Genomic DNA, 21,516 nt, shown 5'->3' on the forward strand with positions numbered 1-21,516 from the left:
CAAAAGTGACAATATTACAAGTTTAAGAAATGCAACAATCGAACTCCTATCCATACCATTTCCCTCACACACACCTGCCCCCACTACCTGCAAAGTGATGTGCTACAGAGCAATCTGAAGAATCATGATTCAGGCCAGTACTAGATTTTGTCCTAGATGTTGCTTACCCGAACTGTTTGTTCAGTGTTATCAAAAACTGTCTGAAATCCTGGACCATTTTGATTGGCCTAAAGGAAATATCAAATGTGATAGTTAAGAGACTAAACTAAACGCCATCCACATACACACAGGTTCCAATTTTATATTTACTCAGCTTTAAAAAAATAGTTATTAAAAAACCCAAAAACCCTTACCTTGATGTATTCTACTTTCAGGAGATCTAACCCAGGTTTATCTGAAGAGCTAATTAAATGAAGTTGCTGTTTTTTACCTGCAAACACAACATAGAACTTCATTTAAGAGTTATTCACAAAAATTGGCATCAGCTTTAAAATCTACAACAGGTATCAGACACAGCATTTTCTAAAACTATGGTCCAAACACCTTTAAATAGGAGTAACAAAAGACAAAAGTCACTTCCAAAGAAATTCAAATTGCAACTTGAAAGTACGATTGGTACTTACTTGGAGTGCAGATTTATGAGGGTGTCATGCAGGAATAACCCACCCTAGTGCCTGCATGGCACCAGGAATAAATTGCTAATCAGCCAAAGGCCTGGTTATGGAGAAATGTTTTCGCCTAGCACCTAAAAATACGTAAAATAAGGTGCTAGGCAAGCCTCCCTGGGGAGAGCATTCCACAAGCAGGATCCACAAAAAAGGCTCATTCTCATGCTGCCACGTTCCACACCTCTTGTGCATGAGGCATGCAAAGAGCCTCAGATGATGATTACAGGGTCCAGGTTGGTTCATATGGTGGGGGGAGGATATGGTCCTTGAGCTATTTAAGGCTTTATAGATCAAAACCAACACTTTGAATTGGGCCTGGAAACTAATTAGTAGCCACTGCAGTCAGGCCAGGATTGGTGTAGTATGCGCAAACTGATTTGCCCCAGTGAGCTACCTAGCCACCAAAGTTTCCGAACCATCTTCACAGGCAGCCCTATGTATAACGTGTTGTAGTAGACAACAGACCTTAGGCTATCCCTGTCCAGATAAGGGAGCAGCTGGGCCACCAGCCAAAGTTGATGGAACTACCAAGGCCACCAGAGCCTCAAGCAACAGCAAAGGATCCAGAAGTACCCCCAGTTTATGTACATGCTGGACTGAGCTTCTTTTGTTGTATCTCTTTCAGTCCATTACTGAGGCAAGACAATGGTCCAGCACATCCACCGCCAAACTTGCAGATGTAAAGCAGAAGTAGAGCTGTCACTGGCATACTGCTGACAACATACACTGAAGGTTCTACAGGGCTGAAGGATGCTCCTCAAGTAACACCCTCTAGAAACGTCCATCCAAGTAGGGCCAGAACTACTGTAAAAGCAGTGCCACCCATCGCCAACTCAGACAGCTGTTCCAGAAGGACACTATGGTTCATGGTATCAAAAGCTACTGAGAGGCTGAGGAGAATTAGAAGGGGCATATTTCCCTTGTCTCTCTCCTGACAGGGCGGCCAAAGCAGTTTCTGTGCCAACACCACTGCTTAAGCCCTGACTGAAATGGATCTGGAAAATCAGTTTATTCTAAAAAGTGCCTGGATCTGGTCTGCAACTACCTGCTCAGGAATCTTGTCTTAGAAGGGGTGCAATTGGAGCCACCCCTATTCTCCCCAACTCCTCTCATCCCAGGCACATCTTACATCCCTTAAATTAAAAAATAACAAAACCACAAGTTTTAAAAAACCACAAGTTAAAAAGCAGTAAAAAACAATTTAAAACATTATAAGCAATTAGGACAATAATAGAAATAAATCAGTACGTTCTATCACACAAATATTATTATTATTATTATTATTATTATTATTATTATTATTATTATTATCTATTAAGCTACCTTGAATTTCATGATAATCCAGGCTAATTTTCCTCAAATAAGATACAGCTCTCAAGTGATAAGTTTTGTCAGTTGCTTCCATTCCAAGCTGCTTCACATTAAATACAAGGATTGTTTCTTCTCTCTGCAGTTGCTTAGTGAGCTCCAAAACCACCTAAGTAAAGCATCAGGATAAGTATTATATAACTTCTTTCAAACCCAGTGTTGTCCCTACCTACATTTCTTCCATACCACACAAGGGGAGAAAACAACTACTTACAATGACAAGTGACTGGTGCCATCCTAGAAGAGGATGTACATGACAGTAGGAAGAATGCCTCTTCTAACATGGTGCGTGTAAACACCTCATTTTAAAAAAAGTAAATTCAGGGGGGAATGCTTTTATTCATTTGCCAAGTTGATATAATAAATTCACCAAGGCTAGAATCCTGACCCTACTTTACCTGTGAGCAAGTCCCACTGAATTCAATAGGACTTTGAGGAGGCATGCTCAGTATTATGCTGAGTCATAGGAACATAGGAAGCTGCCTTATACCAATTCAGATCACTAGTTGATCTTGCTCAGTATTGTCTACACTGACTGGCAGCAGCTCTCCAAGGCTTCAGGCAAGGGTTTCTCTCAGCCCTGCCTGGAGATGCTGGGGATTGAATTTAGGACCTTCCACATGCAAGACAAAGCTATGGCCCTTCATCTTTAACTGAGTGGCAATTACAGTGTTGAAAGGCATCTTTGATGCTAGCCCAACAGATTAGGTTATCACAGCACTGTAAGAGACTATTCATACATTCAATGAACTGAATAAACTATTTCATTTATTTAGGAAATTTACCAATTGTTCATCATGCTACATATTCCAGGGCAGTTTAAAATAAAAAATAGAAAAACACCACCACCACAACAACAAAACTAAGATACCTAGTTGAATTGTGCTGCTTTTAGACCCACCCGGCACACTCACTATACATTTGATGCTAACAGTAAATTGTTCATATGCATTCAGAACCAATGAGCAAACACTTGATAAAGTGCAGCTGATAGCTATTGACTGGGTATATGAGCAGAGGAGACTGTGTATGTGCCAATCAGGTTTAAATGCTACATCAAAACAGGAGTGGGGAGGAAACAACTTTCTACCTGCTTCCCAGTTTAACTTTTTCAGTTGAAAAGGAACACTAAGAGCTATCCCCTGCAGGGAAGCCTGCAGCTGATGCAGTAATTCTGCTTTAACTGATCAGGCTGTGTACCACTGCCAACTTTCCACCAATATCAGATGAAGTCAGGTTGGTTACAGCAGAATGCCCATGCTCCGTTTCAACAAGAGATGTCAATGCCAACTGCAGCAGCCCATTTGTTTTGGAAATATATTATTCAACTTTTATCATTTGAATTATTCTTCGGGGGAGGGGGAGAAACACTTGCCTCCCTAATTTCAAACTTCAGTTGAAGATTTGTGAGCTCTTCCTGAACAGTCACAAGCTCAGTCTTTAGTTCCTTTCTCTTGGGGAAGGTTCTTTCTCCAGATATAGTAGAGTCATCAGCATCAAAATACTCATCATCAGATTCTAAGGAACAAATGAGATTTTTTTTAAAAAAGTTATCTGAGTAGAAATAGACTACATAAAAACATTGCCCCAATGGTGGAATGATTAGCCTCAAATATGTCAGTAAACAGAAACAACATGATCACTTCTTTTATTTTTGTTACCAAGAGCTCTCTGCTTCTAACGTGTTTCATATTTTAAAGGATGTTAGCTAAAAGTCCTAATACATTATCCAAGTCAAAGCAATCACCTTTTAATTATCCTGAGTATGCTCAAATTCAAAGCATGGCTCACCAAGGCTTCCCTATCATTCTACTACATTGATAAATGTATCTTTCATTTACGTATTGTAAACCTGGCTCCACACGTTACGGCATTCATGGAAAAACCGTCATTATCACTTAACCTGTTAAACTGTTAGCATCTCATCATGATTTAAATCATCATGGATCATCCCGTCAGTAACAGCATGAGAGAGAGCCAAATTAAGAGGCAAAAAGATCACTACATGTTGGTGATCTATTCAGCTACAATCAGCATATTTAATTTTTTACCTGATCCTACTCCTTCCAGCAATAGGGATGTGCCAAGAAAATCTTTTTGTCTATCAGCAATAGCAGGAATGGTGGATACCTAAGAAGATTGCAAGATACAGAGAATGAGCTGTGGTTCTAATTTCATTGTTTGCATTTTTCTAAAATGCCCTCATTTTAGAAAACGCAACATTGCACCTCTCTCTATTCCGAATAAGAGTTTTTACTTGTCTTCATATCAATCACATTTTCAGTCTGTAGCCTGTGTTTTTGATCTCTCCCCATATGATGAATATTGTGTATTTACTTTTGCACTGGAAGCTGAAACAGCCGCCTTCTGTGGGAGCGTAATGCTGTCAATGAGTTCACAGACACGTTTGATCTTCTGATCAGAAATCCTCAAGTGAAGCAGGGGAAGCTCTCCTGATACTTTGAACCTAAGGATATTTTTAAAAGGATGGCATTAAAAGTGTTTGATGTTACATACAAGGCATGTAACAAAACTAGACTACCTACCAACGATCAATTTTATTAACCAACTGATACAAAAGTGAAATCTACAGAGGAAAAAGAAAGTACTGAAACACCAAACAAGTGAATTTCAGAAAAAATTTGCTTACTACAGTTCATTTTTCCAAGAAACACATGAAATCCATAATTACAACCAATTAAATTGTGATACATTACTTAGCCATTCTGGCATCCTTCTCCACCATTGATTTGGCAAGCTGTATGTGTATGTCCATGGGATGCAATATGTGCAGAGGTGAGGGATGTTCAAATCGAGCCTTTTTCCAATCTTCTCCTGAAGAACAATTAATAATTTGCATGTCTTAGTAACTGTAGCATGAGAGAAAATATACATTTCTAATTCAAAAGTTATGTTCTTAAATATGTAAATCCAGAGATAACCATGGTAGAAAGAAGCACTAGTCTTGAGCAACTGATCAACTGCAGAAAACCCAATACACTAGATGCACTATCTATGAAAAGTTCAACAATTCTACCATAACCATCTTGTTACCCCCTTAAAGAGTATTTGCTAATCTTTAAGGGGCCACAATATTTTGTTTCTACTGCAACAGACTAACATGGCTACTTCTCCAAAACTGTAACATCACAGTTGCTATTAAGAAGCACCAAACTCAAGTTAAATCTGGGATGCATAACTGAAGCTAATGACATTCTGCTGACGTCAAGATTACTATCATTCAGCGTCAGGTGAAGATGCTTATTTTCTCAGAACTTTAAAATGTATTGTTATTTTAGTGATGCTTTAACCTATTCTATTCTTATTTATACATGCATTACACACACACTCTTTTTAAATAAAGTCTCTATTTAACATGGCACTTCTACCTTCCCACCTAGACTCCCTTATGTGCAACAACAGGGATGGGAAGAGGTTACTCTCACCCAGTCTTGGACCTCTTGTGCAAATTCTGGCTGAACTGAAATGTCTCAGCACTAAATCAACACAGTACGAAATGGGACCTGGAGGTACAGAGCAACAGGCAGAAAATGGATACCACAATACAAATTGTCAGATATCCCCCATGGGGAGTTCGGGACAGAACTGTGCTTTACCGAGTTTAAAATCCCCAGAGCCCCACACCTACTTCTTTCTTCAGAAAGGATATGACAAGTCCTTTACTCCTAAGCATGTTTGGTTGCTCTATTCATCCCTGGAGTTTCAAGTACGGTAGCTAATGACTTCCAAGCACCTGCTTTCTTCCCCATTCTACAGGCTTCCTCACACACACCTACTTCCCAGATCTCCCTGAATGTTTTCTTTCCCCTTCTGGCTTGCCACTGCATATTTATACCCAGGTACCTCAAAGCACAGGTTGTTCCCTTGTCTGTGAATGAGGCTCTGTGGTTCCTGCTTCTCTGCCAATCTCTGTTCACCTGCTCTGTCAGACACACTTTATACAGCCACAATGGAGGCTGCAGAGCCACCACTGCAACACATCCAGCCCAGCCATGTTTACTTCTGGCCAGGCCAGTTGCAAGGTTCTGCAGAAACAGGCACCAGTTGCCACCTCTTCCTCCTAATACCAGTATACAAATTATTTTGTCTTGGGATTTGATTCTCAAAGCATTGCTTTCAGCTCCAAACACCAGCCAGTAATCAAGACTCTGTTTACATGTAACTTTTATTTCCTTACAGACTGAATACCTGATAAGCCAAACAGCAGTTGCACATTCTTGATTTCTACATCAAACTTGTCATATGCTTTATCCATGATCTCTTCCAGTGATGTACTTGAGGTATGGTGGTTGCCTTGATTGATGCTGTTCAACTATTGAATAATCACTTTTCATTATTGTTTAGAACATATTAGACACCTCATTTTCACAGATTCATCTTTCATAGCAGCAAGATTAATCAGCAGACTGATTTATGGAATGATTTTTAAAAATATATAGGTTCATTAACTTAAAATACTACAAATGACCAGTGAAATAGTCTTCAGGGTTAGTCAATTATCAGAGTTCACCAAAAATGATAGAACTCTAAAGGAAGGGGCACAGAGCACAAACCCCAAGACTCAGGTCACGTAGGTCATTCACTAACAACACCCACTCCTCCATTTCTAAACTATTTAAATGAAGAGACCTTTTAAGCTTTGATCTTTAGAAACCTAAGGATTATATACCTGAAAAGTACCAAAGTCCAGAATAAGAAGGTTGGATTTTTCATGGTGGAAACCTGTCTGTGGTATCAGAAGATAAGAAGGTTTCAGATTAATCCTCAAGTCAAGGACTTTGCGAGTTTCAATAATATGTGCAAGCCCTAAAAGACAAAACAAAATGAGGATATTTTTTAAAAATCTTGAGTGTGCAGTGTAGAAAATGGTGCAGGCTTTAAAACAAATAGATGTTAAACAGCATTCAAAAGGTCATTTGGTCAGTCTTCTGTAATCCCTCTATGTAATCAAGCGAACACATGTTTCTGGAAAGATACCTGTGGCAGTCCTCTCTTTAATTTCTTCTAGCTTGGAAAGAGTGGCCGTTGTTAAGCGTTCAAGGTCCATGCCCTTGCTTGTCTGGAAGAATTCCACCATTGCATTTATTGTTTTCTGCAAAAGAAAATTTTGTTTATGCGGTTTTCGTAATGGAATTGCAAATCCATGAATAAAAAATACAGGACTGCAAGAGAAAGAAACACTGTTAATCATTACTGAACAATACTCACTGCATCATATATAATTTCCACAGGCTGTGATTCAACAAAGAATCTCTGATCTGCAGTACTGTCTTCTGGATTATTCTCAAATTCTATTTTAAGCAGAGATGATCGTGTGTCCCCAATGGAAGCCACGAGTGAAGGAACAATGTTCTGCTGTCTCAGACCAGTTACATACCAGTGTTCAAGCTTTGCTTCTACCCTGCAAGTTAAAAGTTGACAATCTGAATGCAGAACTTACACATGCAGTTAAATATTAATCAATATTACAGGGACTAGACTTGGCCATACCAAATCAGGTGTAAGGCAGAACAAAATCGGAAAAGAATTTGGCAGAGCACCACTTTTCTGAATGTGTGTGTCTGTAAGTAGCATCAGTTTAAGGAATAAGGTAACGGTATGTATAGATGAACAGAATATGAATGATTCGCTTTCAGTTAGTCCACCATGCCTTATTTAGACATAGAATTGCTCTTCTGGGCTGAGCTCAAAAGAAGCTAGTTTTGCTTAACAGTTACAGCCAGCTGTGCACAGCACTAATTGGCTGAAATTTGTGATGTCAATGAGCCTGCACACCTCTGCCCCAAATAACTTAAGAGGTTGTCCTGTTTCCTTTTGTTTTTTTTAAATAGAATGAGGAGAATACACATAATGAGGAGCATATACATATCTAACCCTTTTAAAAGGTAAAGAAAAAATGCACAGCCCACCTGAAGCAGGAGGGATAGCAAGCCTATGCACTTAACTGTAAATCAAAATTTATGGCACATATATCTGTCTCTGCTTTGAAAAGAATAGATATAATCTGAGACAGAATCCATTTTTAGGTTTCATCATAGTGTCATCCTGATATATCCTAACAAGTTATAGATGGGTTTCAGCACCCCTCACACCACTCATTTAATGGCAGATACTAGACTTGAAAAGTTTCATGTCTCTAATAAGAACTGTCCAAAAAAAATCACTAGTTTAAAAAAAGAAACCTGAAACAGATAATTTAATTTAATTTCTAATCACCCTTCACCACAAGGTTCAAGGTCGGGTTACAGCAATGTAAAAATGCAATACTAAAATCAGTTAAAACAATTTACAACCAAAGGACTGAATTAGTTTTTACTATGTGCCATCAACCACGTACCACTACCACAAGAGAAACTTACTTAAGGGCTTGTGCTCCTGGTCTCTGTGATATTTTAGTGCTTAAATCAATTATCTGGATTTTAAGAGTGTCTGGAACATTTCTGTCTTCTTTAATTGTAAAGGAAGTGCTTAAGAGTTTCAGGGATACCACATGGGCAACATACTAAACAGAAGATATAAGCAGTAAAGAAGGTTAGCCATACATTTCATTGCCCACTGTACTCATCAATGTCTACTTAATAAACATATATACAGCAAAGTATAATGATAAGACAAAACTAGTATTTAAAGGATTCTTGAAAAATATTAATTACTCCAAAGTTTTCTCCAATGGCTAAGTTCCAAGATGCAGCAAGACTTTATTGATGGCAAACTGCGCTAACTCTTCTAATGCATGTGTAGTTTAGGTCAGGGATGAACCAAATTGCAGGGTGGGAAGACTCCAGTCTTTCACCAAGCACATGTCTCAAAATATCAGCATAGGACTAACAAATTATCATTGGTCAATACTCCATTTTAGAAACCAATATCCATTACATTATTCTCCCAGAACATTTAGCTTAAGCCTAGGCCTCTAGCATCTGGCCTAGCCTTTGCCTAACTATGTATGGATTGTGACCAGAATGGTGAGGCGTCTGGAAAGTCTTATGAAAACAGGCTGAAGGAGGTAGGCATACTTAGCATAGAAAGGAGAAGACATGATTGTGGTCTTGAAATGCCTTCAGAGCAGTTAGGCAGAACATGTTGCTCCAGGAGGCAAGGACTAAAACCGATTGCAGGGAAGCAGATTTGAGTAAAGCATTAGGAAAAATTTGCTGAGAGTATGAACTCTTTGACAGTGTAACAGAATACTTCAGGAAGTAATGAGCTCTCCTTCACTGGAGGTATTTAAACAAAGGCCAGATGAAAGGCCATCTGTCTAGGATGCTGCAGTTTCACTGAGAAAGGGGGTGGACTAGATAGTTCCCAAGGTCCCTCTCAACTCTATTAGCCTGCTTTCCATTCAGTGGCCCTGAACTATTTGCAAGTGACAAAGCACCCAGGCTTCAAACTACTTTAAAAGTTAATGATGGTTCAATAAATTTATCTATTAACCTTAGGAGTGCTCAGCCTCTCTTGCATTCATTTTTTAAAAATAATTGTTATTAAAGATTTTCTTGATTTACAAAAGTAAATTGTCTCTTTTTCAGGTCTCAGAGTCTTTTCTACAGATCAATTACATTTGATGTGAGATATTAGTATTGTATACAGTATAAGGTTGGGGAAGAAGCGGTGGGGAGACTGACATGGGGACAAATAGAAGAGGACGCCTTCACACCAGTATGACTCTCCTTTATACACAGCCCAATGAAACAACAAGAACCCACCAACAGCAAACAAATCAATATGACTAATTTGACCCAACAATTTCTCTTGGATCCATTTTCATCCAATGTGAAAAATAAAAAAGCCCTTAGAAGAAAATAATAATTTGGAGAAAAACAACTGCCACACACACACACACATGATATTCCTACATTTATTAAAAGGTACAAATACCTTCTTGGGTAAAGATAGATTGTGAGAACTGTCACTATAGCCGATGGCAGTGAAAAGCTTCGCCTTCTCTTCTTGTGTCATGAGATCATCAATAGCTGAACAAAAGGTTTGAGATATTGTCATTAGCTACTCATTTCAAGTGCTTGCTTATTTTTACAATATTTTCACATCACTTACAGTATTTGAAGAAAAGATTCCACTAAAACTTCTAGTGAGATTTTATTGAATAGAAACCCTGAATTGCTTTACAAATAGACATGAAGTGTGGGTGTCTCTTGTTCCATTTTTACTGATGAACTTATTTTATCACTGAAATGATGCCACAAATTTAAGGAAAATATAGGAGCCACTACAGCCAGTAATATGAAAATTCGTGCAATCCAGGGAATCCACATAAGCTAAGTATCTAGTGCCCCAGTTACTTGTAGATGCAAACCTACTTTCAGGAACTGAAAGTTCTTCTTCATCTTTTTTCTTAGATTCCTTCTTCCCCCACAATCCACTAAACCATCCACCACCTTTCTTCTCTCCATCAGTTGACTTCTTTCTCAACAGCCTTTGTCCTGACCTTATAACCTATAAATCGGAAAGTTTAAAAAATGCATGAAAGAAAAATTAGATACACTGTGGCATTGCAACCGCCAATAAGCAAAGGATGCACAAGAGATCACTTCTAAGGAAAAACTGAAAAATGAGTGTTGAATGGAAGACTAATTTTTATTTTTTAAGCACTGCATGTTTAAGTGGCCATCCTTTCGCTTCCAGAAGACAATTTTTGGCAAAGGATAGAATGGAGATGTTTTACTACTCATAAATAGGCACTATGCAATAGGAGTCTTCAAGAAGAACAAAGGTGAACATCTTACTACAGAATCCTAGTTGTGTTGATGGGAGCCAATTTCAGCCTTTCCCTAGATGTTCCCTAAAGTGTTACACCACTTTAGCCAGAAAGCATAATGGAACAGGTTTTTTTTTAAAAAAAATAATAATCTGGTAAAGATAAAAACTGGGTAAGTCGGGAGCACCCTGGAGAGTCCTCCCAGCTTGCAAGGGGACCCTCCCCAGAGAGGACTGGGAGGGTCTCCTCACGAGCCAGAGGTGCAGCAGGCCTTTCTTGAGGCTGCTCTGCCTCCCCGCCTAACAACTGACAGGCAGGCAGACAGGACGCAAGTGGAGAGCTGCCTACATTCATCGTAGTCATTTCTTAACTTTTAGAAGCAATGAAAAAAGAAAAAGTAGAGCCTTACCTCAGTTTGTGCTTGCTGTCTTGCTAAAACAATATTGAACACATCTAGAGCTTTTTCTAAATCCTGTGGAACAAATGCATAAAAGCAACTTTAATGTAACATTTTAACAGGGCAGTTAGCAGTTATTTCAGCAAATCTCATCAATCAGTGTGTATGAGGACCAGTCATGTGCCATCCAATGCCTTCAAAGGATGCTACCTGAATTTAATTAATTCAATTAAGCCACTTTTATTTTTATTTTATTTTTTGCTTCACAGCAAACTTGCTTTACAGTCATTTCACAAAGCTGTGCATGGTACTCATACTCATTAGTTATGTCCAAGCACTCAACAGTATGAAGAAGAGCAGGGACAGGAAACCTTCAGCCCATGGGCAAAACTTAGCCCACCAAGGGCACACACCTGACATCGTGGGACATCAGGTGTGGTGCAGGTACCACTGTGGCTTCAAATGAACAATCAGGAGCTTAAAGTGAGCTCCCAATTGTTCCTTTGCTGAAGAAAGGTGCACAACCCTATTAGTTGATGGGTGGTGATGGCATGTCTTGCTCTAGAATGGGGGAGTAGTCTCTCTTTTGAAAACAGTCCCATGCTGCTCCTTGAACTTTTTGTTTTTTTGGAGGTTCAATAAACAGCATTCTGAAGTCCCAGCAACTGGACCCTGTGTGTAATAATGATGTCAGATGATTGACAAGTGGGCAACCCCACCCGCTTGTCAAATTTGGCCCATTTTCTGCCAAGCAGAAAAAAATCCCCTCCACTGGCATACAGCCTTAGCCTCTTCTGCTACATTGGTGTAATTTGGGAATAAGGGTGAAATTGAACTAACTGCTTGGTCTGCATCTTAAGCTGCCCTTTCCCCATGTCTGAATTCTGTTCAGGGTTGGCATACCAGCTGCAGTGCATTGTTAAAAACAGTTTAAGGTTGGGGGCCACTGGATGGGGGAACATCCATCCTCCCTTCCTCTAAGGAATGTTGGTACATGCATTGATAGGTATAAAGTCAGTGCTGCAGTCAGCAGTGTTTTAGGTCCAAACTTATTATTCCTCTTGCAATACCATTACTATTACTAGTAGAACTGTGGATAGAACTGAGTTGAATCTCTCTGGATATTTGGATCTCTACTTCTAAGACCAGAGAGCTGTAGAACACTTCATGATGCATTAGCATCTCTTACATTTATGTAGTTAGTGTGTTGGACGTGTTTTGTGTTTTAAGACAATAAAAACTTTACACTGAACTGTGTGGACAAGGAGATTTTTAACCATCAACTCTGGAAAGGCTGACAACTGGAGGGCAAGAAGACACTGATGCTCTGCTGGACTACTACTCTGCTAAAGCTGTGCATACTCTGCTGATCACGTTGGTCAAGGTGTGACATCATATTGCCACCATAACATAATAACATGCTATGTATTTATATCCTGCTAATAGTATCCAATGTTGCTTAGCACCTACCATAAGTAAACTCTCAGTTTCATTCCAACAAAATAAGTCAGCTCTTATTGTTGAAGTCAGTATTAGAAAATATAGCTACAAAATGATTTCACAAGGTAATATTACACATGGATTAAAAAATTGCCAGAGTAGAAAGAAATTGAGAAGTTTTTGTATTTGTGGAGGTGTCACCCCTTTCCCAGTTTATAGCAATGCATTGCATTTACAACACCACACACTCTAGAATCACATCAAATACCTGCAACTGTCTCTGTGTTTCTTCTGATACTTTGGTTTGTGTCAGTTTGCTTTTATAAACATTTTTGTAACTTTTCAGAAGCTGCCGATGATGCCTTATGTTACTCCATGACCACATGCAGCTGTATCGTCTGATATGGACTTCAAGGATGCTATTTCCTGCATATTTCCACCTGCAAAAAAAACACACCCCAATTACATTTTCAATACAAATGACAAGATGAGAAATTGGTGCAACCTGGAATAATACTACAGAACAGAGACTGGCAGAAGAATGCAATAGATGGGGCAAGGGATCTCAAGTTTCAGAGGTTTCACAGGAGCAGCAAGTAAATTACTTTTCTTTAAGGTGGGCTACTGAAGCAAAGAGAGCTTGGAGTGGTGTGTGAAACAAATGACAGTCCAGTTCAGGTTGCATTATTTCCAAAGATGCCATGGGATATAAACTTTTTTGTTCCCCATTTAATTTCCAAAAATCTGAGAAGATACATCCATTGTACATACTCAAAATGTTTGAGAGTTGGCTGCTGAGAGTCCAGTCATGGGCTTTGCAAACTGGGAAGAAGCCACAACTCCTCACAGGAAAAATAAGAATTCCCCCTGTAGGAACAGACTACAACTGACATTTGACACGTATAGGATATGGGCTATACTGCGTAGGGGAGCATTTAGAGTTGACCAGCTTAGTCATGTCAGGGATGATGAGAGTTGCAGTACAAAAACATCCATTGACTCAAGATTGAAGAACATGGGGCTAGAGGGTGGGAAATCACTCTAGTTTCCAACTTAAGCACAAAACTGTTTAATATTCTTATAAAACAGTTGCTACCTATGTGTCCATTTGTTTCAATAATATAAGCCAACCAACAGCCTCAAAAACAGGGCAAGATAACAAAAGGGGTAGTAGCAGTAGAGAAGGATTTCAATTTCTTAAAGCTTGCTTTAGAAAAAATGGAAAAGACCAAGAGAGACCTGATATTTCTTATGAACACATCCTACTTTCTCACAGATCACCGTGTGTGCATGGTGGTGGACACTTACAGCACATACAGGAGTTCTGTTTGACCATCCATGTGAAGAACACTTTAGGAATGCTGTTAGCTGTCCTGAGTTATGAGAATAATTAGCTATCTTGCCATAAGCATGTAAGAAGATTAAAAAGCAAGAACAACAAATACAGAAAGGTCTACAACTTACCACTGTTTTGCATTCTTATGCAGTGGTACCTCTGGTCTGTACTTTCTGTACGGGAAATTTCGAACCATATAATCTATGGACTCCAGAAGGTCAATCATACTAAGGTACTAAACAAATGAAGGGGGACATGGTATCTTACCACCAGGAAATCACAGTATTTAAAGCATTCAGCTATGAGACTAAAGATTGCCATACTAGAGACAAGACAAAGGTCTATTTAGTTTAAATAACTGTATTGGACATACACGTATCCTTTTCTTATAAAGAAAGAAAGGAATAGCCATCACTCAGTAGTTGTCCCTGGCACAGAGGTATGTTGTGTCAGAATACCGAAGTCCTAATTTTTAGCCAACAGACATTCTTAACAGACTCAATTCAAACCATATACAATGGTACCTCCAGTCACAAACGTAATTCACTCCGGAGGTCTGTTTGTAAGCCGAAACCGTTATTTTGCTAATGGCGCCTCCTGCTGCTGCCGCGCTGCCGGTGCGTGACTTCCGCTCGCATCCCGGGGCAGAGTTCGCAACCGGGAGCATCTACTTCCGGGTTGGCAGAGCTCGTAACCCGAAGCATTCGTAAGGAGGACGGTACATAACATGAGGTTCCACTGTACTAAGAACATGAAGCTTTCTTCAGAACTTAAGGCAAATTAATGCTGATCACAATACAGTGGAACCTCTGGTTACGTACTTAATTAGTTTCAGAGGTCCGTTCTTAACCTGAAACTGTTCTTAACCTGAAGCACCAGTTTAGGTAATGGGGCCTCCTGCTGCTGCCACGCGATTTCTGTTCTCATCCTGATGCAAAGTTCTTAACCCGAGGTACTATTTCTGGGTTAGCGGAGTCTGTAACCTGAAGCGTATGTAACATGAGGTACCACTGTACAGCAAACCTCTATTGAGAGAAATACATTCTTTACACCAGGGATGTGAACCTCTGCCCTGTGGGCCAATCCTGTCTCGCTGGAGGGTAAAATTTGGACTGGGACGTCATTTATGTCTTGCCACACCCACCTATCAAACAGCTGGTGTTACTGGGCAGTGTCAGCAGATTGGGGAAAGAGTTCTAACCTGTTGAGTGCTGCTTCACCAACACATTCTCTATAGGAAAATGCTGAAGAAGCAGGACCTAGACACACACGCTTCATGGATCAACTGTCAAGTTATGTCAGTCATGATGCTGATTGACATGTAACAACCCACCTGTAAAAGTTGGCCTGCAGGGTGTGGAGAGAAAATGATATGGCCCATCAGACCAAACAGGTTTTCCACCCCTGTCTTTCACCAAACTGGGAGAAATACATGTTCCTTACTCTAAAAATGCTCAAGAAAACAGGCTCTATCACATTTCACTAGTTAAACATGTAGTTTTATAACGTATTTATAAGGTATTTGTCCTCATACACATTCTTCCAGTATGGTTTGCGAAGTAACAACATGAGCAAGTAACTAAGAGCAAGCCCTACACAGGTGACTGAAGTTAATGGCACAAAACTAAAAGAAGATCATAGTTGCAAGCCATCTTACCTGTGGCTTGGTCAGTTCAACTGAAATGCTCTGGACTTCCATGCTCCCAACAATCTTAGGAGTTTGTAGTTCAAGTTCTGCATGAGGGTTAATATACAGCTTTGCAGATGCTGATACTGGTTTAAATACTTTAATGGGGGGGGGGGAGAGAGAAACAAGTCCTTAAATCAGAATTAGCATAATACTATGAAAATAAGTTAAAAGCAGTGTTGCACTATACAATATACTGTAAAAAGTAACTACTGAAGTAAAGAGTTGCTGCCCCTCACTACCAGCAGAGGCAAGAATTGTGTAGCCACAAACCCAAATTCTGTCCTTCATACTTACTATACTGATCATTTGGAGGCTCTTGGCAAGGTGAAGGGACTCCCCTTTTCAACTGCTCCTGTAAATGACAAAAATAAACCTTTAAACATCTGAAACATGCATATTCAAACTGGGGCACAGTTAGAAACTGGGATGGAAAAGCTATTCGCCACATGACTCCTGGAACTTGGGTTGTGGTGGTCGCCAACACAGAATGTCTAATTGCATTTTTTAAGAAAATCAGCAACACTTTTTATTTATTTTTGGGCTGCAAGCTTACCACAGGCTGTGGAGCCGATACACTCAGGCTTTTCGTTTAACATCTCCCCCACCACCACCACCACAGCCATCGAGAACTAATGCCTGCCCTCTCCCCAGGACTACCAGGTGCTCAGTTTCTGAAAGGATGTGCCATAACTGCAAACCCATGATGGGCACACTATATTCCTCTTTATTTCAGTGTGCCCCTCACAAGGAAGTGAAAGGTCCCCCACCCGCTACTATTTCCCCACCTTTGGTGTAACTTTCAGCCAGGCTGCTGCAGTGTTCCTTTCCGCAAAGGCATCTTTGCATGGACCCGGAGACGTCACCTTGCCCTGCGCAGTTCCAAATGAGTCTCCCTTCTGCACAAGATACCCAACAAGCCCACCCCACTTCTGTCCCTTCTCCTCAGTCCCCTACCTTGGAATGCAAGGCTGAAGTGTGTGCCAAGGAGACCCAAGCAGACCAAGGGGGTCTGTATGTTGTACTCGCCCTGGCGCCCCATTGGTGCTCACTGGAGGAAGGCTGATGACCAGGGCTGTCTTAAGCATATCCGCTGCGTGGTGCAAAGCTCCCTCCGGCGCACACACACACACACCCGTTTCCCAGAGCTTTTTTAGGGAGGACAGCAGCAATTTTAATCCGGAGTCTCAGGTACCAGAGACAGCAACTAGACTTCTGAAATTGTTCACAACTGGACCACCCCTTGTTGCAAAACACGCCTGCTGCCTGGTTAGTTTCGAATGCTGAACTGGGGTGTCAGAATTGGTAATTGTCCTCTTCAGATCACCACACAAACGCTTCTTGTTCTTTTATAACTTTTTATTGTGTATTAACAAAACAATCTTATAAACGGTTCTTAACTATTCTTCCTCAGAGTCACTTATTTCAGCTACCTTCTGAGCTCTGCTTCTCCGTGGATCAGCCACTCTCAAAATGGCAAAGGCGCCACTCCTTTTGCTTTCCCGCTAGAGCTGGCTTGTATCTCCCGTCCTCCGAATCTGAGCCAGAACTGAACCCTTGCCTTTCCTGGGAACATCCTGTCCCTCCCCGTTGTTCTTGTTGCTCTCTTCTGTTAGCTTCACTGCTCTCCTTCCCCCCTTGGGGAAAGCTTTCTCCCTCTGAGAAACTGGAAACTTCTAACTCTTAACTCTTCCCTGACATGGGGGGTGGGATCGCTTTGGTGAAGCTCAATTCTGACATAACTGGCTCACGACTTCTGAGTTCCAATTCATACGTATAGCTTGCATATAATAAAAATATTTACAGAAACTGTTCCACAGCTTTTTCTCCAAAACAGTATTAAACTTTCATAGATTGTATCTCTTGTGCTGAAGACTATCTAAAATAGTATTCCTGTGTTTTTCAAAGTAATCCCAATGAACAGAACTTGCATGTAGCCATACCTATTTGGTCAAAATTTTTCACCTACTGCTTTGAAAGGCTGTATGTAAAACATGTAGGCTGACCATGTAAAGTAGACAACCGCAAAGGAAAACATTGGAGGAGGATGTGGGAAACAAGTTGCATGGGAATCAAGGTGTGGGAAACAGAGGAAAACAAATGTTTCATTTGACACAACACAACAGAAATAAATATGAGGATTTAACTCGCAAGTAAGCACATTAAGAACTGAAGTATGATAACTCAAGCTAAATGACACGAGATTTTCCCTATTTTCCTTCCTCTATAAGAAAATATATTGCAAAGCTGGTAGATTACTGCAGTACCAAGAAATAATTCTGCAGATGTGAAAGAGAAACACAAAATTAAGCCATATTAGTATTTCAACCAGGAAAAGGTGACCATAAATTTATGAATGTTCTCACTTCCCTGTTACTTATAAAATAATGCAATAAAAGAAAGGAATAAATAAAACAATGCAATAAAGAGGTTGTTTCCATCATGCTGTTTGTGTTGTGATTTAGCTCTTGTCTCATAACTGTGTCGTTAACACACACACACACACACACAACACCAGAGCAGTCTAGTGCTCTGAGCAAAGAATGCCACTTCCATGGCAGTCTCACAAAGATGGCAACCATAAGCAATGCACACCTGGAACAATCAATTAACGCTAATTAGAAAAAGAATGCAAATCAAATGTTTTCTTCTTCTTCTGGGAAGCATTTAGAAAGGCTAAATGTATGCCTGACAGTTCCAGAAAGGCAACACAGCCACAAATGCCCAAGACTTGGGGTGGGATATGGTCTAAAGGCACATGAGGTAGACACCTTGCTGAAGGTAAGGAGGTCTGCGTCTAGGCAATACCTGGATAGCTGTCTGCCTAGGAATTTCAAGTAAACCACCTTCAGTTCCATGACAGAAGAAAGGCAGGATATAAATGTAAGGGGGAAATTTACAGAAAGGCAGAATATAAATCCTGATAAAAGTAAATAAGGACTGACGCTAAGTGGGTAGAGCTTCCCATGCACAAAATCCCAGGTTAAATCCATGGCATCAGTCATAGGGTTACAAGGCTAGGAAAGGTCTCTGCTTATGGTTTTGGAGAGTAGACCATACTGTAGTAGGTAATCCAAGTCAGTATAAAGCAGCTTCACATGTGTGGGAAACTAAAGAGGAATTTGTGAAATCAAGTATGACCGAGTGGGCACAAGATGTGGGACAATATATTGATTATGAATTATGGGAAAAGCTGTGGAAAATAACTTTGAATTTTATGGCATGTTATGTGATAAAAGAAAATATTATGAAAATGGCCTACAGATGGTATTTAACACCCACCAGATTGACGAAAATGTCTAAAAAAGGAAAAAGCTTTATGTTGAAAGTGTAATGAAATTGAGGGATCTTTTATTCACATGTAGTGGTCCTGTAAAATCATTAAGGCATATTGGGAAACTATATATAATGAATTTAAAAAGATACTTAAAAAAACTCTTGGGGGTGGTAACAACGGAGGTCCCCAAAAAACCAAGAGAGTTTACTACTATACGCCACCGCCACAGCTAGAACCTTATTAACACAAAGGTGGAGAACAAGCCTAGTACCCACTAAGGAGGAATGGCAGTATAAAATGTTCAAATATGCTGAACTGACTGGTATGACAAACCAGATAAGAGAAAATGAAGATAAGGAATACAAGGAGGAATGGACAATGTTTACTGAATAATTTAAGAACCTGTATAAACAAATACATAGCTTAGAAGGTCTTGTGTAAACAATCCAGCAGAGTTGAAATAGACACGAGTTTTTAATAGATAACAAATTGGAGGATTAAAAAGACGTGGATTATGCAAAGTAGTAGAAAAGCAAAGGAACTAGGGAAAGGGTGGAAGGGAAGTCATATGGTGTATGTATACATGCTGTATTTGGTATGAAGTTGTAAGCGGGAAAGAGAGGGGAGGGGGGAGGGGGTTAGATATGCTCTCTGTTCCTGTTTTTGAAAATGCAAATAATAATAAAAAATTCAAATGATAATAAATAATTTTGAAACTTCAACCACATCATATTTAGTTGCTATTTAATATTTATGGCAACATAAAATAAGGAAATCACAACATATGTAACAATAACGTACTAAATATTAGCAAGAACCATCTGTTGGCCATTAAATGTGTTAGCTCATTTTCAAGTAATCACATTACTGAAGAAGCCTGACAACTTAATCTGCTTAACAGCTAAAAGAGTGTTTTGGCAACCAAAGCCACCTCAACAAGGGAATGGGGAGGGCATACACTGTTTCGGGCAAACATAGTTCTTTAAAAAATAAAATGAGTCTATTCAACAGCAAGGCATTTAATATTAAATTAGCGTTCAATAATTTTCAATCAAAAAGACAATACTTTATCCCTTGCAGGGCAACTCTTAACCATTGCCAAAGAGCTTGCTTCTTTATTTAAACAGAAGTTCCTATACCACCTTCAGGGGGGGCTAACAACATAAAATACATTTTTAAAAAATACATCAGAGGCAGAAACCACAAATAAACACAACCTTTTAATGAAATATTAAATGCACCCCTGCTATAAGGGATGGGAAGGTTTGGGGTGAGGTTTACAGGCAGGAGCGGAGCGGGTGGGTGGGTAGAGGCTCTAAGTGGGGGGGTAGGCTGGGTCAGCCAGCAACACAACAAGGGTGGCAACCCCGCCCCCGAGGCTTTAACTTACCAGTATTTCTTCCCTGGAAGCATGATAATACATTTCACTCTGCACATTCCAGTAGGCACTGAGAGAATCAAGACGCAGAAGCTGAAAGAACAAACACATCTCATCAGCTGTTAAAATGTACAATATAAAATCTTTCACCAAATAGGAACATCTTACTTATTTTAAAAGTAAGAGTGCAATTCAGTCCAAACGTCCAAAAGCAAACTTTACATTAGAAATTACAGTGAATTCAGTGGTGTAGCCATTCATTAGGTATTTTGCACACTTTATCCTAAATCCTAAACTTGAAGAATACTGTATAGCTAAAGCATAAAGAAGGTAGAGAGAAACAGTGAAGTAGTATGAAATGTTTCCATGCTAGGGTATTTGTTAATTAAGCCAGCAAGCATGGTGAATTGTAATAGTTATGTACTAAGCTTGGATCCTAGAACAAAAGGCAAGTAGGATCCTAGAATACAACAACTGATTGGCTTGCAGGAAGAGATCAATCAGGCTCCAGGAGGAAGTTAATCAGCCTATTAGGCTGGTAGGATCATAGAATGCAACAACTGATAGACCTGCAGGAAAAGACCAATCAGGCTCCAGGAGGAAGAAGAATCAGCCAATCAGACGGGACTCATTGTGTAAATATTGTATATAAAAGCCTGAGGTTTGGGGGGCAATTCAATCACTGTTTTACAAGCTGCAATAAAGAGCATGAAATCACTACAGGACTCTGAGTATATTTCAGTAATGTTCAGATGAAGCCAAGTTTTGCTGAAAAGCAGATTTTCACAATTAGACTGCAGTACTCACAAGGAGCAGCCTCTACTGTTCAAGTAGGGGTAGGGACAAAAATACCACAGGTGTAACAAAAATAGCTTTGAATCCTGGTAACTGGTTAACTAAGAAATAAAATTTCTGCTCTTAAACTTTGTATCAGAGGCTCTGACCGTACCTTGTAAATGATTTTTGCAGCCTCATTTAAAATGCAAGGAGTCCAGTTTTCATTAGTAGTCTGGAAATAGAAATAATTGAATTTAACTTATGTTTTATTTAAAATGCTTTGTACGCTATACTACCCACCCCAGGTAGTGGATTCCAGGCATTTTCCCAAATAATCTCAGGACGAAAAAAGTTATTTGGTATGATCAAACTTCTTTCCCATGTTTTGACCAAACAGTATTTTGTAAGAATCCATTTTTAAAGATCAGGTAAGTAGTATAAAAAATTTAAA

At 39.7% G+C, this 21,516-nt stretch overlaps 1 protein-coding gene across 5 annotated transcripts in view; it reads right to left on the reverse strand.

The window, feature by feature from the left end:
- The window catches only part of VPS13C (vacuolar protein sorting 13 homolog C), a 100,312-nt gene that overhangs the window by 57,630 nt on the left and 21,166 nt on the right, over positions 1–21,516 (reverse strand). For all 5 annotated transcript variants that reach the window (XM_053365351.1, XM_053365349.1, XM_053365348.1 and 2 more), the window contains 21 exons: positions 21,238–21,297; positions 20,301–20,381; positions 15,931–15,988; positions 15,604–15,731; positions 14,075–14,181; positions 12,879–13,050; positions 11,183–11,245; positions 10,376–10,511; positions 9,936–10,030; positions 8,417–8,559; positions 7,266–7,458; positions 7,035–7,149; positions 6,727–6,863; positions 6,246–6,369; positions 4,754–4,871; positions 4,374–4,503; positions 4,088–4,166; positions 3,412–3,554; positions 1,992–2,145; positions 354–430; positions 168–227 (listed from right to left, as the gene is read on the reverse strand). In XM_053365351.1, the coding sequence (XP_053221326.1) occupies positions 168–227; positions 354–430; positions 1,992–2,145; positions 3,412–3,554; positions 4,088–4,166; positions 4,374–4,503; positions 4,754–4,871; positions 6,246–6,369; positions 6,727–6,863; positions 7,035–7,149; positions 7,266–7,458; positions 8,417–8,559; positions 9,936–10,030; positions 10,376–10,511; positions 11,183–11,245; positions 12,879–13,050; positions 14,075–14,181; positions 15,604–15,731; positions 15,931–15,988; positions 20,301–20,381; positions 21,238–21,297 (2,373 nt within the window). The remainder of the gene's footprint in view (positions 1–167; positions 228–353; positions 431–1,991; positions 2,146–3,411; positions 3,555–4,087; positions 4,167–4,373; positions 4,504–4,753; positions 4,872–6,245; positions 6,370–6,726; positions 6,864–7,034; positions 7,150–7,265; positions 7,459–8,416; positions 8,560–9,935; positions 10,031–10,375; positions 10,512–11,182; positions 11,246–12,878; positions 13,051–14,074; positions 14,182–15,603; positions 15,732–15,930; positions 15,989–20,300; positions 20,382–21,237; positions 21,298–21,516) is intronic.

This window comes from Podarcis raffonei, chromosome 14, assembly GCF_027172205.1.
Source record: "Podarcis raffonei isolate rPodRaf1 chromosome 14, rPodRaf1.pri, whole genome shotgun sequence".
NCBI classification, from domain to species: domain Eukaryota; kingdom Metazoa; phylum Chordata; class Lepidosauria; order Squamata; family Lacertidae; genus Podarcis; species Podarcis raffonei.